Source organism: Cebus imitator, unplaced genomic scaffold (genome assembly GCF_001604975.1).
Source record: "Cebus imitator isolate Cc_AM_T3 unplaced genomic scaffold, Cebus_imitator-1.0 Scaffold640, whole genome shotgun sequence".
NCBI lineage: Eukaryota > Metazoa > Chordata > Mammalia > Primates > Cebidae > Cebus > Cebus imitator.
This window is the reverse complement of record NW_016107955.1, coordinates 406912-421093: the sequence shown is the minus strand read 5'-3', so window position 1 is coordinate 421093 and position 14182 is coordinate 406912. Positions and strand designations below refer to the sequence as shown.

The 14182-nt window shown below is 51.0% G+C and overlaps 1 protein-coding gene across 1 annotated transcript in view; it reads right to left on the bottom strand.

Annotated features, from left to right (window-relative positions):
- Positions 1-14106, bottom strand: part of LOC119469387 (IQ motif and SEC7 domain-containing protein 2-like) — a 35146-nt gene extending 21040 nt beyond the window's left edge. Inside the window, exon 1 of the mRNA XM_037734591.1 lies at positions 13175-14106. Within this exon, the coding sequence (XP_037590519.1) occupies positions 13175-13881 (707 nt within the window). The 5' untranslated portion in view covers positions 13882-14106. The remainder of the gene's footprint in view (positions 1-13174) is intronic.
- Between the last annotated feature and the right edge of the window lie 76 nt (positions 14107-14182).

Below are 14182 nucleotides of genomic sequence, written 5' to 3'. Positions count from 1 at the left end.
CCTCCTGGGTTCAGGCAATTCTCCTGCCTCAGCCTCCTGAGTAGCTGGGACTACAGGCGTGCGCCACCATGCCCAGCTAATTTTCGTATTTTTAGAGACGGGGTTTCACTATGTTGACCAGGATGGTCTCGATCTCTTGACCTCGTGATCCACCTGCCTTGGCCTCCCAAAGTGTTGGGATTGTAGGCGTGAGCCACCGCATCCGGCCTAAAACAACCATTTTTTAAAGTAGCTTTTGCCTTAGTTTCCATCTCAAGGGCATAAATGTTTATCTCCTCTCTCTCCCAGGACCCCGCCATAACCAAAATGAAGCCAGTGAATGGACAACAAGCCTGGATACAAAGACAGCTCACAGCTCAGTCACACTTTTTTTTTTTTTTTTTTTTAGAGAGACAGGGTTTCATCATGTCATCATATTGCCCAGGCTGGTCTCGAACCTTCTGGGCTCAAGCAATCCTCCTGCCTCAGCCTCCCAAAGTGCTGGGACTACAGACATGAGTCACCATGCCTGGCTCACCCAAACATTCTGTTAACTCATTCACATACCATAAAATAGAAAGTATGAGAGAAAAGGTAAGCAGCCTACAGGATCAACAGACTACAGGAAGTTCAACACCCAATGGACAGACATTCCCAAACAAGAAAACAGAGCAAATGAAGGGAAGGAAATGATTAAAGAAGTAACATAAGAAGGCCAGGCACAGTGGCTGGCACCTGTAATCCCAGCACTTAGGGAGGCCAAGGCGGGTGGATCACTTGATGTCAGGGGTTTGACACGAGCCTGGCCAACATGGGAAGCTGAGACTTCAGGCATGTGGTCTCATGTAGTCTCATGGTGAAACTCTGTCTCCACTAAAAATACAAAAATTAGCCACATGTCGTGGCACACACCTGTAATCCCAGCTACTCTGGGGGCTGAGGCAGGAAAATCACTTGAATCCAGCAGGCAGAGGTTGACCCCACTGCACTCCAGCCTGTGCGACGGAGAGTGAGGCTGTATCAAAAGAAAAGAAGGAAAAAAAAAAAGGCCCAGCATGGTGGCTCACACCTGAAATCCCAGCACTTTGGGAGGCCAAGGTGGGTGGATCACCTGAGGTCAGGAGTTCGAGACCAGCCTGACCAATATGGTGAAGCCCCATCTCTACTAAATATACAAAAATTAGCCGGGCATGGTGGCATACGCTTGTAATCCCAGCTACTCAGGAGGCTGAGGCACGAGAATCTCTTGAACCCAGAAGGCGGAGGTTGCAGTGAGCTGAGATCACGCCACTGCACTCCAGCCTGGGGGACACAGTGAGACTCCATCTCAAAAAATAAACAAAGAAAAAATGAAGAGACATAGTCCTTCAGTCCTTCAAACTGAAAGGGCTCCCTGAGTACCACAAGGGTAAATTAAAAAACAGACTTTATTCTGAGTGCTGGTTACCTAGGTATTTGGTTTGTAAAAAGTGACGGTATCACTTTTGTGACATGGTCACATCACTTCCGATATGAGCACTTTTCTGTATTCATGTTATACTTCAGTATGAAATTTTAAAACAATCCTGGGAGCACAAAGGTTGTGCAACTGTGAGTAATGAGGTATAATTACAGTACACTATTTGGCCCTACGATGACTAACAGTGACACAGTCATAATCACAGAAACAGTGTACTGCCAGTAATTTTTGTAATCAGTCTTTCTAGGTAAAGCACTTAAAGGCATAATTATTTTTACAGAATAGAATGCCAATGTAATCAACCTTGCTAAATACACAAATACAGAACATAGAGACTGGGGGGGGTGGAAGAGGGGAAGCAGAGATGGGGGGAATGATGGCAGTAATAACTATGTTTTACAAAGTGTGTGGTCAAGAGATGCTGTGGAAAACTGACGAAATAAGAAGTTGCAGTTTAAAATAGTACTTAATAAAGTTATAAAGGTAATTAATAGAGGAGTCCAAACAGTAATAAAACTCAAAATCTGGGAGGGGCTGAGCGTGGTGGCTCATCCCTGCAATCTCAGCACTTTGGAAGGCCAAGGGATGAGGATCACTTGAGCCTAGGAGTTCCAGACCTGCCTGGGCAACATAGCGAGACTCCGTCTGTACAAAAAAAAAATTAAAAATTAGCCAGATGTAATGCACCTGTGGTCCCAACTACTCGGGAGGCTGGGGCAGGAAGATTGCTTGAGTTCAGGAGTTTGAGGTTATAGTGAGCTGTGATCACACCACTGCACTCCAGCCTGGACCACTGGGCGAGACTGTCTCAAAAAAGAAAAAAACCTGGGAGGGGGGGTGTTAAGAAAGAGTCAGCTGTTGTAAATAAGCTAAATTATTTGTCATAGTAGGAAAAAGTCTAGATGATGTTTAAAGTTGATAAATAGGAAATAACCATTCAAGTATGTTACTTAGAGATGTGAAGTTACCACCAGAAGAACTAAATGGGAAAAGTGGTTGCTTCTGGGGCTGAGAAGCAGGGGATAGGAAGATATCAGCTTTTTACTACATGAGTCCTTGTATACGATTTTGCCTTTTAAAAATTGTGTATGTGCATTGCTTTGATTTAATTTCTCAAAACAAGCCCCTTCTCTTTCTTTAGAGCTCTGTCTTCCACACTGGAAATACAAAATGGGGAAGCTGATGATTCTGGTGACACAAGGTCCTGTTCTCCAATCTATGCTTCTTTTGAAAACAGGAGTAAGAGAGGCAGGTGAAGGGCTGGCCTCTCCTAAGTAACCCCTTGGCTCCTCATAGCCATCCACGCAGATAACTGTCTTGGCTGCCCCAGCCTGTTCCATCCTCTGGTCCTGTTCAAATCCCATCATGGGCAGTCCAGCCTCTTCAGCCTTACATTCATTCAACTACTTACACCCCTTAGTTATTTATACCTGCCTGAGTCACAGAGGATTTGAGAGTGCTTACTCCGAGAACACAGAATAGAAATTGAACTAGAAAATAAGAACTCCGAAAAGGAAATCAACAAAGATGCTAGAGCTATGCTTCAAATTAACTGGTGGCTAAGGCAAAAAGGAAGATACGGTGAGCTATGACAGCCTCACATTAGGAAAGAGGAAATCTACCAGTTTTCAAGGGAAGCAAAGCTTTGATTCGTTACGTCATCGTCCATGGGAGATTTCATGAAAGAGAAGAAAAATGACTATTTACTGAGCACCTACAAGTATCAGGGAATGCCATTCAAATTATCTTGGCTAACCTTGGGAACTATGCCAGGCACAGTGGCTCATGCCTGTAATCCCTCCACTTTAAGAGGCCAAAGTGGGAGGATCGCCTGAGCCTAAGAGTTCAAGATCAGCACAAGCAACATAAAGAGACTCTTGTCTCTACAAAAAAAAAGTTAGCTGGTCATGGTAGTGCATGCCTGTGGTCCAAGCTACTTGCGAGGCTGAGGTAGGAGGATCACCTGAGGATGTCATGGCTGCAGTGAGCTGTGATTGCACCATCATTCTCCAGCCTGGCTGATAGAGACCCTGTCTCAAAACAAGTAAACAACAAACCAACCAACAAAAAATCTTGAGAAATCGGCACTGTTCTTCCATTTTCCAGAAAAACGAAAGTTCAGAAAAGGTAAAATGACCTAGCTGAGGCCATCCCATGGGTTGGGGTGGAGCATAGATTCAAACCCAGGTCTGTCTGTGTCCAGAGCTCATTCTTTGTGTATCATACCATCGGGCCTCAAAACAGACACCCAGGGCAGAGTTGCCCTGACTAGGTAATGGGGAAATACTAAAGACAGACACAGTTCCACCCTCTTCCATGGAAACAGAAAAAGGGGAATGACAGGCCTGGCTGTCAGGCCAGAAACTGCCTCTGAGCTGCCTCAGTTATTGTAAATGAAGCCATGTAAGGCAAAAAGCAGCAGAAACAAGGCTAGGCCTGGGCTAGGGGGAAAAAGAGAACCCTGGGTTCATTCCCCAGCTATGATTTAAGATTTGATTTCAGAGAGGTTGGAACAGAGCAGCGGGTCTGTCTGCCATCAAAGCAAGAGCCCCTTAGATGATGCCCCTTCATCGCTTTCTCCCCAGCAAATCACCTAACCTCCTTTTGAACCCAGTTTTCTCATCTGTGGGACACAAAGATAATAATCCCTGCAACTTGCACAGGATTTAAAGGCAGGAAATACCACATTTAAGAAAAGATGCTCTGAACATTGGCATTCATACTAGGGTGACTCTTTTTTTTTTTTTTTTGAGATGAGGTCTCACTCTGTTGCCAGGCTGGAGTGCAGTGGCACAATCTCGGCTCACTGCAACCTCTGCCTCCCGGGCTCAGGCGATTCTTCTGCCTCAGCCTCCCGAGTAGCTGGGATTACAGGCACACATCACCACATCCAGCTAATTTTTGTATTTTGAGTAGAGACGGAGTTTCACCATGTTGGCCAGAGTTGCCACGATCTCCTGACTTTGTGATCTGCTCGCCTCGGCCTCCCAAAGTGCTGGGATTACAGGCATGTGCTCTCTTTTCTGCTCACACCCTGACTGGCCTTATACAAGTCCTTTCTCTCTCTGGGCCCCAGTCTTCTCATCTGTAAAATGAACAGCTTCAGTTGGACAATTTGTCAGAGTCCTTCTAGCTTGTAGTCTCTTGACTTCTACACTGGTATTATTAAAACCCTACCGGTCATGAATGCTGCCACTCCTCAGCTTCCACAGCAGGCTGCGCTCCCCCATCATCATCTTTCTCCCCATATAGGTTATCTCTACTCCCACTGCCCAAGGACAGGTCTGATCATCTCTCATCTAGACTGCTGCACCAGCCTCCTCCCTGGATGCCCTCCAATCTATCTTCCAAACTGCCCTCTAATGGGATCTCTCTAAAACATGGCTCTTGACATTTCCTCTCACACCGCACAATAGGCGCCTCTCCCTCCAGTTTAAAACACTGTTTGGCCTAGCACGTGGCTCACGCCTGTAATCCTAGTATTTTGGGAGGCCGAAGAGGGTAGCTCACCTGAGGTCAGGAGTTCGAGACCAGCCTGGCCAACATGGCGAAACTCTGTCTCTACTAAAAATACAAAAATTAGCCAAGTGTGGCGGCAGGCATCTATAATCCCAGCTACTCGGGAGGCTGAGGCAGGAGAATCACTTGAACCCAGGGAGCAGAGGTTGCAGTGAGCCGAGATTGCACCACTTCACTCCAGCCTGGGCAAAAGAGCAAAACTCCATCTCAAAACAAAAACAAAACAGCAGAAAGCTCCTGGCACTGCTAGTGAAGTGTCATGATGTGAGCCGGGTGACCCTCCAGACTCCCCTCTGAGCCTCCCAGTTTGTGCTCTAGTTTGTACTGAACTCAAAAAAAAAACAAAAGACCTCCCCGCACACATATCCTGCTGGGCCCATACCTCTGTGCATTTGCTCATGCTGGCCCCTCTGCCTTAACCTCCCCTTTGCCCCCCAACCCACATGCTGTCCCTCTTCACCTAGCTAACTCCAACTCATCCTTCAAGTCTCAGCTCAGGTGTCGCCTCCTCCAGTAAGCCTTCCCTGACAGTCTGGGTTGATGTCCCTCCTTTGAGCCCCCTGTGCTTCCCTCTGGCATAACACACTAAATAGCACATTGCAATAGTCTATTTCCACCACCACCTTCTCCACCCAATTATGAGCGCCTTGAAGCCAGGAACTGTATCAATACTAACCATGGACTTCTCTGCCTGGCATGCAATATTCACTGGACTGACCTCTCTCTCAGAAATGTGGTAGGCTGCCACGTGGCTTCTCCTCCTGTCCTCCCACAACACAGAGCTTTACAGAGTCATTATTAATAATAATGCTTATCGCTGAGTAAACACATACCGTGTGCTCAGCGCTTCATCTACGTGATTGTATTTAATTTTCCCAACAATCACAATGAGATGAGTTGTTTGTGAATTGGCTGGCATATCAGATGTACAGTTGTGTGAGATGCCTCCCAGATTTGTAAGACAATGTGGGGGAAGTGCCAAGTTAGGTACTTTTCATCACAAATATAATGGCAATAATTCTAAAGTGGTTATATAAAGGAAAATATTGGCTTTATTCAGGTGAATACAGTATGCTGTATCCTAGAATCCAGTAGGAAATCACAGGGCCTGGATATGCAGTCATATCACTCCTTTAAAAAGGTATAAAAATCACATCACTCCAAAGAAATGCACTAGTGGAACATTAGTGAAATGGTACCTATCAGGTGATGATAGTGACACATTTACATCTAAAATGTTAGAGGAATAATCCTGATCAGATTTGTAGCTCTGGCTTGCCATCTTTGTTTTGGAAGAGATGCTATGCGTCTGTCTTTGCATTGTTGTGTGTTTGCTACATTCCACCTCTAGGGGGCAGAGCAGTCTCATGTAATATTTAACATTCCCAGCTTTCCAGCCTGATCAGGACCTTGATGTACAGGTATGCCAGGCAGCCAAGAAAATATCTGATACAATTTTTATTGGGGAATGGGGGGTGGGCAACATGAATCTCATACATCAGAAAATACAGTTGTTTTATTCCTATTTACTACCTGAGAAAACTGAGGCTCTGAAAGCGAAGTGATTTGCCTAGGGTTGCACAAAGTCTTTCCACGGCACCACACTTTCCCTGAATGCTAAGGTCCCAGAGAGCTTCAGCTACTAAGCACTGGGGAATGGTCTTCTGTGTGTAAATGCTTCCAAAATGCAGACTTGGAGAGAAACCAAATACCATGAGGAAGTTGTAGTAACTGGCAAATTATCTTGCCCTAAATGAGCTTCCCCAAAAGAGGAAGTCAGTCACTTACTACGCATTCTTCCCCATGAGCAATGTTTATGATTCTGCCAGGGAACACGCCAGTGAGTGAGGCAGAGGGACCAAGTCTTTTGTCAACCCTAAGATATTATGTCCAGCTCAGGATCTGAGCTCAAGAAAGATTTGATGGATAAATAAGCAACTTCCCACTGGGCTGGGTGAACTGCACACAGGTCCTGTGCAGGCCTCTTTGCTCCAGTCGTGACCACGGCCTGACATGGTAGGGAGAGATAATGATCAGCAGATTGGTCTAAATGTCTCCAAAGTCTCATCCAACTCGGCTACCTTGATGTTCTATGAATTGGGGGGCAGGTGAGTGTGAGAAGAGACAGCAAAGGCCAAAATGGCTCCAGGAAGCAGGAGAAAAAAGCCACAGAAAAGCCAAAATAATTGTTTTTTTCTTTAGGGATGGGATCTCGATTTGTTGCCCAGGCTGGAGTGCAGTGGCACAATCATAGCTCACTGTAAACTCAACCTCCTTGGCTCAAGCCATCCTCCCACTTGACCTCCCAAAGTGCTGGGAGCTCCCATGCCTACCCCAAGAGAATTCTGCAGTTGTCATTTCTCACTACAGGATTCCTGGAAGGAAGAAAAAATTAGGTACCTTTGGCCATCAGTTCAGCAGGACTCAATCAGACATTCATTTGTCTACTCAGCATTTATTAAGTAGCTACTATGTGCTGTGCTATGTGTTTTCAAGTTTATAGCCCCTTCACTCATCACAGCTCCTAACACAGAACCTAACACACAACATGCACTTCAGTATAAGTCAGTTAAATCTAAATCTGAAGGGGCTGTCAATCTAACAGAGGGGACACGAGATGTAAATAACCACAAAGGAATAAAAAGGGGCAGAGTGCTCATTGAGAGAGTCAAGGATAGAGCAAGCATTGAGACACACTAGCAAACAGACAGGGGAGAGGTGACAGCTGAGTCCAGCCTAGGAACTGGGCACAGCAGCCCAAGAGAAGGGAACAACATGAGCAAAGATCTAGAAGCCAGCAGAAGGCCCAAGTGGGCTAACCATGGGGACACACGGGTCAGTCTGGCTGGAGCATGGTCTGTAAAAAGACAAGAGGTTAGGCCGGGCGCAGTGGCTCATGCCTGTAATCCCAGCACTTTGTGAGGCCGAGGCGGGTGGATCACCTAAGGTCAGGAGTTCAAGACCAGCCTAACCAACATGGTGAAACCCCATCTCTATTAAAAATACAGTTAGCTGGGCGTGGTGGCGCATGCCTGTAATCCCAGCTACTCAGGAGGCTGAGGCAGGAGAATCCCTTGAACCCGGGAGGCGTAAATTGCGGTGAGCCAAGATCACACCTTTGCACTCCAGCCTGGGTGACAAGAGTGAAACTCTGTATCAAAAAAACCAATAAACAAAACAAACACTTATCTGGCAGGGGCTCTGTGCAAATGAGATAAGAAGTAGTGCTCCAGGGTGGGTTAGAACACTGCAGACCCTGGAGCGCAACTCCCTGGGTTTCCCCAGCTCCTTCACAGTTCTGCCACTTATTCACTGAGTGACCCTGGGTAGGCTATCCATCCTTTCTGGGCCTCAGTTTCCTCATCTGTAAAACGGAGTTAATAACAATATCTACACGAGAGGATTCATGTGGAGATTGAATGAATTAATACATGGGAAGCGCTTAGAACAAATAGTGCTTAGCACACAGTAAGAGCAGTGAAAAAATGCTAGCTATTATTACATAAAGCCACGTAGCATGGGGCCTGGCACACAGGAGGCTGAGACTCACTCGGCACACGTGTGGCCTCTTCCCCATGCTCCAAGCCTTTACTCTGCACCCAGCAAATTCAGAGAAAGGGGTAGGACAGAGGAGGAAAGGGCAGGCAGCAAGTCTGGTCTGATGTCTTCCTCCCGGCTGCCACCTCCACGAAGGGACCACTCACATTCCTTCCATATCTCCATCCCTTACCCGCCACCCAGCTACTCAACCAGCAGCCTGGCCTGCCCTGATCCCTCCTTCCTCTGAGAACTCCCACTCCTCACCACTCCTGCCACTCATTCTGCCCTGAGCACTGTCTCTATGGCAGGGCTAGTAGGCCTGCAACCCTGTCTCCCTGGACGGAGGGGAGCGAGGGTTCTGCAAGCCCTAACAGCTCGGTGTTTGCTCAGCCTGGTGGCCCCTCCTGCACTGTGCACACAGCCAAAAAATGTTTGTGGATGACAACAACCCCATTCTTGCCCCAAATCTAGATAGAGAAGCAAGACTCACATTCTCATTAAATTCAACATTATCGTTTCCTCCCACACCAAGATAATGCTCACAACACAGTGGGAGGGAAGATAAATGGTTTTCCCTCCTGGGAAGGAGAGACACCCCCTGGGAAAAGTACCCAAGACCCCATAGGAGAGACTTCCCCTGAGCCTCTTCCTGGGCTCACTCTCTCACGCGCTGTCTCTCAGTGGCCTTAGCCCCTGCGTGGGGCAAGCAGACTTCCCACCGCAAGCAGAGGACAGCATGTGGTAGACCATACATTGCCCTGGCTGTCAAGAATACCAGGTTAGGCCGGGCATGGTGGCTCAGCACTTTGGGAGGCCAAGGAAGATCGCTTGAGCCCAGGAGTTTGAGACCAGCCTGGGCAACACAGAGAGACCCCATCTCTGCTTAAAAAAAAAAAAAAAATTGGGAGGATAGCAAGTGGAAGGTCCAGTCTGGTGTTCTTTTTTTGCAATCATTGCTCACTGCAGCCTTGAACTCCTGAGCTCACTTGAGTGAGCTATGTTCGCAACACTGCACTCCAGCCTGAGAGACAGAGCAAGACCCTGTCTCAAAAACGAAACAAAACCAAACGTACACACACACGCACACACACACACACCACACACACACACACACACACACCACACACACACACACACACACACACACACACACACACACACACCAGGCCAGCCCCTCTAGTTGCTATCTCCAAATGTAAGCCAGCTTGTGGGGTGGGTGGGGGTGGGGGTAGAGGAAGGAGAGTTGCCACCATACCAGCTTCAGCCCACCACCGCCTACAGCAGAGCCAGAGCTGGGCCCATGCAAAAAGCGTGGGAAACGCAGCTCTTCAGCGTGGAGCAACTCAGCAGTGGCCCCTAGCACTCCTATAAATCATTCTAGGTGGCAGAACTGCAAGGGGGCCAAGCCAAGATCAACAACAAAAGCAGAGCTGTTCTCTAATCAGCCGGGCTAGGGGTGGGTATGTGGTCAATTCCAGCTAAAAAGACCTGAGCATTAGTCAGTACCAACGACTACTAGAAAGCAAGCAAACAAATCATTTGCATACAGAGGACCCATCACCAAAAGGAGACAGGGACGCATCTCACTCTATCTGCACTAGAAAGGCCACACCCAGAGCACAGCAGAAGGGATACTGGCGTCCTGGAACCTGTCCAGAGGGGATGGTGCAGGAGGATATGGGAAGCCTGCGTGGATGACATGGATGGGGGTGGGCATGACAGCTGATGTCCAATGCAGTAGAGGGAAAGTTCACGGGATTGGGAGTCTGTCTTATTAGTAACGTAACCTCTGGTGGGCTTCACTTCTCTGATCCCCCAGTTTCTTGTGCTGTAAAATGTGGATCGTGGTGACAGAAGCATGGGATCAGTGGGAAAACTAAAGACAGTCCCTGGGCACAGCGAGGGGGCGGGGGGGGGGGGCCCAACAAGCCCCAGCTTGGCCCAGGTGCCACTCTGCCCTCTTCCTCCACCAGGGGGAGCCTGGGGACCAGGAGCGCCCAGCCTGTACCCGCTCTACCTAGCCTCCCCCAATGCTGCAGCCTCTGCTGCTAAACTCCCACCCTGCCTGCCCTCGCTTCCAGCGGCTTCTCACCCACTCCTTACAAACCCAGAACAGGCCTAGCAGGGGAATCGCTTGCAGCAGCAGCAATGACAGCAATGGCTACTGCATCAACAGGCCCTCCTGATGGCAGGCCAGGAGGGAGAGTGGAAAGGAGGGAGACAGAGCCTTCTTCCCTGCGCCGTCAACTCCCCACTCATCCCAGACGTGTCTCCTGCTCTAATCCTTTAGAGACCTAAGGCTCTCCTGGTCTCTCCCAGCTCAGTGCCAGTGCAGCTCCTGAGGCCAAGACACTCCTGTGGGTTGGAGAGCTCTAGGGAAAAAATAACAGGCCTGGGAGACAGGAAGACTTGGGTTCTAGTCCCAGCTCCATTAGCAACTAGTAGGGTAACCCTGAGCTAGGTCCCTTCATCTTGGAGCCTCAGTTTCCCCATCTCTAAAAATGCAGTTGCCAGCACTCAGTGCACAAGGCTTGTTGTGAAGTCCAAAAGAGGTAATAATGGGTGTGCGAATAGTTAATATATGGCCAGGAGAGGAGCTTAAAGCACTACCTAAACCCCTTTATTAATCCAGTAGGAAATACGAAGCAAGGAAATGCAACAAGCAACCTTGGGGGTTCACAAAAAGAGGGAAGGACCAAGACGTAGGCCTGCACGGACGGCAGAAACATGGAGCTCAGGAGCAAGCAGGCATCCAGCCAGCCAACTGATTCAGACCAATGTCTGCAGGATGGAGAGCCAGAGTCATGGAATCCCATATGTGGGGACCACCCAGGTCATTTCCCTGGGCTTTCTACCTGACTCAGGAATCACGCTTCCTCCAGATCTCCCAGACTCCACCCGGGCTCCACTGAGAGCTCCAGGTCCAACCAGCTCCCACTTCTACCTCTCGAGGCAGTCCACTACACCACCAGAAGTCCAGGTTAGAAAGTTCTTCCTAACTGAACCTAAATGTTCCCACTGTTCTGGGTTCTGCTCCCTGAAGCCACACATAATTGAGTCTGCTCCCTCTGTCACAGGTCTGACCCCTCTAGAAAACTCTTCTGCAGCCAAGCTCGAAGACCACCATGCCCCATGCAGTCTTCCTCTGCCCCTGGCCCACCACAGCCCTCTCCTGAATGGACCTTGGTCTACCTGTGTCTCTCTTCCAGTGTGACACCCCGAGGCACACAGTCAGTCCTCCCAGACTGAGCTCACAGCAGCCCTGCCTGGGCAGGAAAGCCCATTTCCTTTGCCCCAGACTCCTCGGGCCAGTCTACACTAAAACTCAGCTTAGGGTGCGCTGCAGTGGAGCCCAGCCGAGCCCTCAAGCTACAGCTGCTGCTCCTGGGGCCCAGCCATCTCAACCCAGCACCCCAGCCTGCTGCCTCACCACGGGGGAGTTGCAGAGAGCTGTCTCCCGGCAGATTTCCTGAGGCAGAAGGTTTCCCCACCCCCAGCCCAGCCTCCAAGAGACACTCCACTGGTTGTGGCACATGGTAGGACCAGCTGAGCAGTGAGAGGAGGGGGAAGCTTGTCCATTCGCTACAGGACTTCAGACTTGCTCTGTAGTGTGGCTGGATTAAACACAGAACCATCAAATCTGAGCTGGAGGGGTACTTCAAGAGCATTCAAGACAGACCTGGCCGTTTAAAGAGATACGAGGGAACTGACGGCTTAAGAGAGAAAGAGACTCAGTCAAGGTCACAAAGCCAATCTGCAGCAGAGCTGGAAGGGGAACTCAGGTCTCCCAACTCCCAGCTCAGTGTTCCTTCGAATACGGCAGAAAAGAAATAAGGGGAGCCTTTAGGGCAGCCGCGAGCCTGCACGCCCTTGACTCTCTCAGCCCGATACATTTATCCCAATTGGCTCACCATGGTGTCTGCACAGAAAAAGTGGACCCAAGCCCATTTCCCACCAACCCAAGACATAGTGCCAAGGTGTCCCAAATAGACACAAGACCCCAGCGCAGGAACTGGAACGGATCCAGCAGAGGGGAGATCTAGACTTCCCTTCCCGGTAGGGCTCTTTAAATGGGTGTTGTTTTTCTTGAAGGGTGGAAAGGGGGTGGACTTTGAGGAACTAGCCAAGGGCCTGGCCTCCATCTTTGCTCCCCCATCTTTGCTCCCCCCCGGCCAGAATGTGCTGCAGTTCCCCTCAGAGAGATGTCTCAGCCTCCAGCAGCCATTCTGGTCCCCACCTGCCTCTCTGGTAAAGGATGGAGCTGAGGCGGCCAGAGGAGAAAAGATCAGGCAAAAAGAAAAAAAGAAAAAGGGGGGAAAAGGCGGGGTAGGGGGGCTTTCTCTCCCCTGGGGCTCTGAGTAGACACCCTCACCGACCATAAAAATTCCAACCAGCATATCCAAAATAAATAAATAAATGAAAACCCATCTTTTAGCAAGGATGCAGCTAGGGGTTGAAGAAGTGGAGGCGGGGGAGGCGCCTGCACTCATCTGGCCAACCCAGTCTGGGGTGGCCAGGGAAGGGGTGTCGGCTGGATGAGGGGGACCTAGCTTATCCTGGCGGGTTGGGACAGGAGAGGAAGACATGGAATCAGACACTGGCTTCTTACTCTATCAGCCGGACAAGTTGGAGAGGGATCTAGAGGGAAGAGCCGGGGTACAAACACACATTCCTTACTTTCTCTGGAGGGTCGTGGCCGGGCTGGTGCTGGTACTGGTGCTGTGGCCTCCGCCGGCGCCGGGACTGGAGCTCCTGGATGCGCCACGGCTCAGCTGGCCCCGCTCCCGCGGTGGCCGCGGCCCCACGCCCACCGCCGCCGAATAGCCGGCTTCCTTCTCGCGGCCGGGGTGCGCCGGCCCGGCCTCCCGCCCGCCACGCTCGCGACCCAGGGCTGGGTTCTCGTGGTGCAGGTGGCACTGGGCCACGTCGCGCTCGCGGGCTGTGTAACCGGCAGTGTCCTGGAGCGGGTAGGAGGCGTCCCGCTCCTTGTCCCGATACACAGCCTCCCGATTCTGGTAGGCACCTTCCCGGTTCGGGTAGCCTACGTCCCGGGCCGCCTGGTGGAACTGGCTCTCCCGCAGCTCGCGGTGGTGGAACTGGGTCTCGCGCAGGTTCTGGTACTGGCTCTCGCGGCCCGGGCTATCCCGCGCGCCGTGGGGGTCCCGGTGCAGCTCCCCGCGGTGCAGCTGGCTCTCCTCTCGCAGGTCGCGGTTCTCCTGGGTGAGCTGGTCCAGCTGGCCCTCCAGCTCCTCGATGCGCCGCCGCTGGGTCTCCAGCAGCTGCTGCTGGCTCTCGATGATATTGTTCAGCTCCAGCAGGTACTCCACGGCCCGATTTGGGCTCTCCGATCCCGGGCCGCCCGGGGGCCCCGACCCCGCCTCCATCCTGGCGGCCCAGGGGCAGGGGAACGGGCAGGAGAGCCCGGTCCCCGCTCTCTCACGGCGCCACCCTCCCCCGGGCCCAGCCGGGGGAGGGGGCCGGCGGGACGCAAGGGCGCGCACCGGGCTCGAGGGCCCGGGGGCCCTAGGGGGCCCTGGAGACAGCGCTGGGGCCGGCGGCACGGGGAGCAGGAGCTGAGGCTGCCGCCGCCGCCACCACCACCACCACAGCCACTGCTCGGGAGGACGCGGCCCACGGCGCTCCGCCCGCTGCGGAGTCACTGCGCAGCGCGGCCGCGCGGGACCG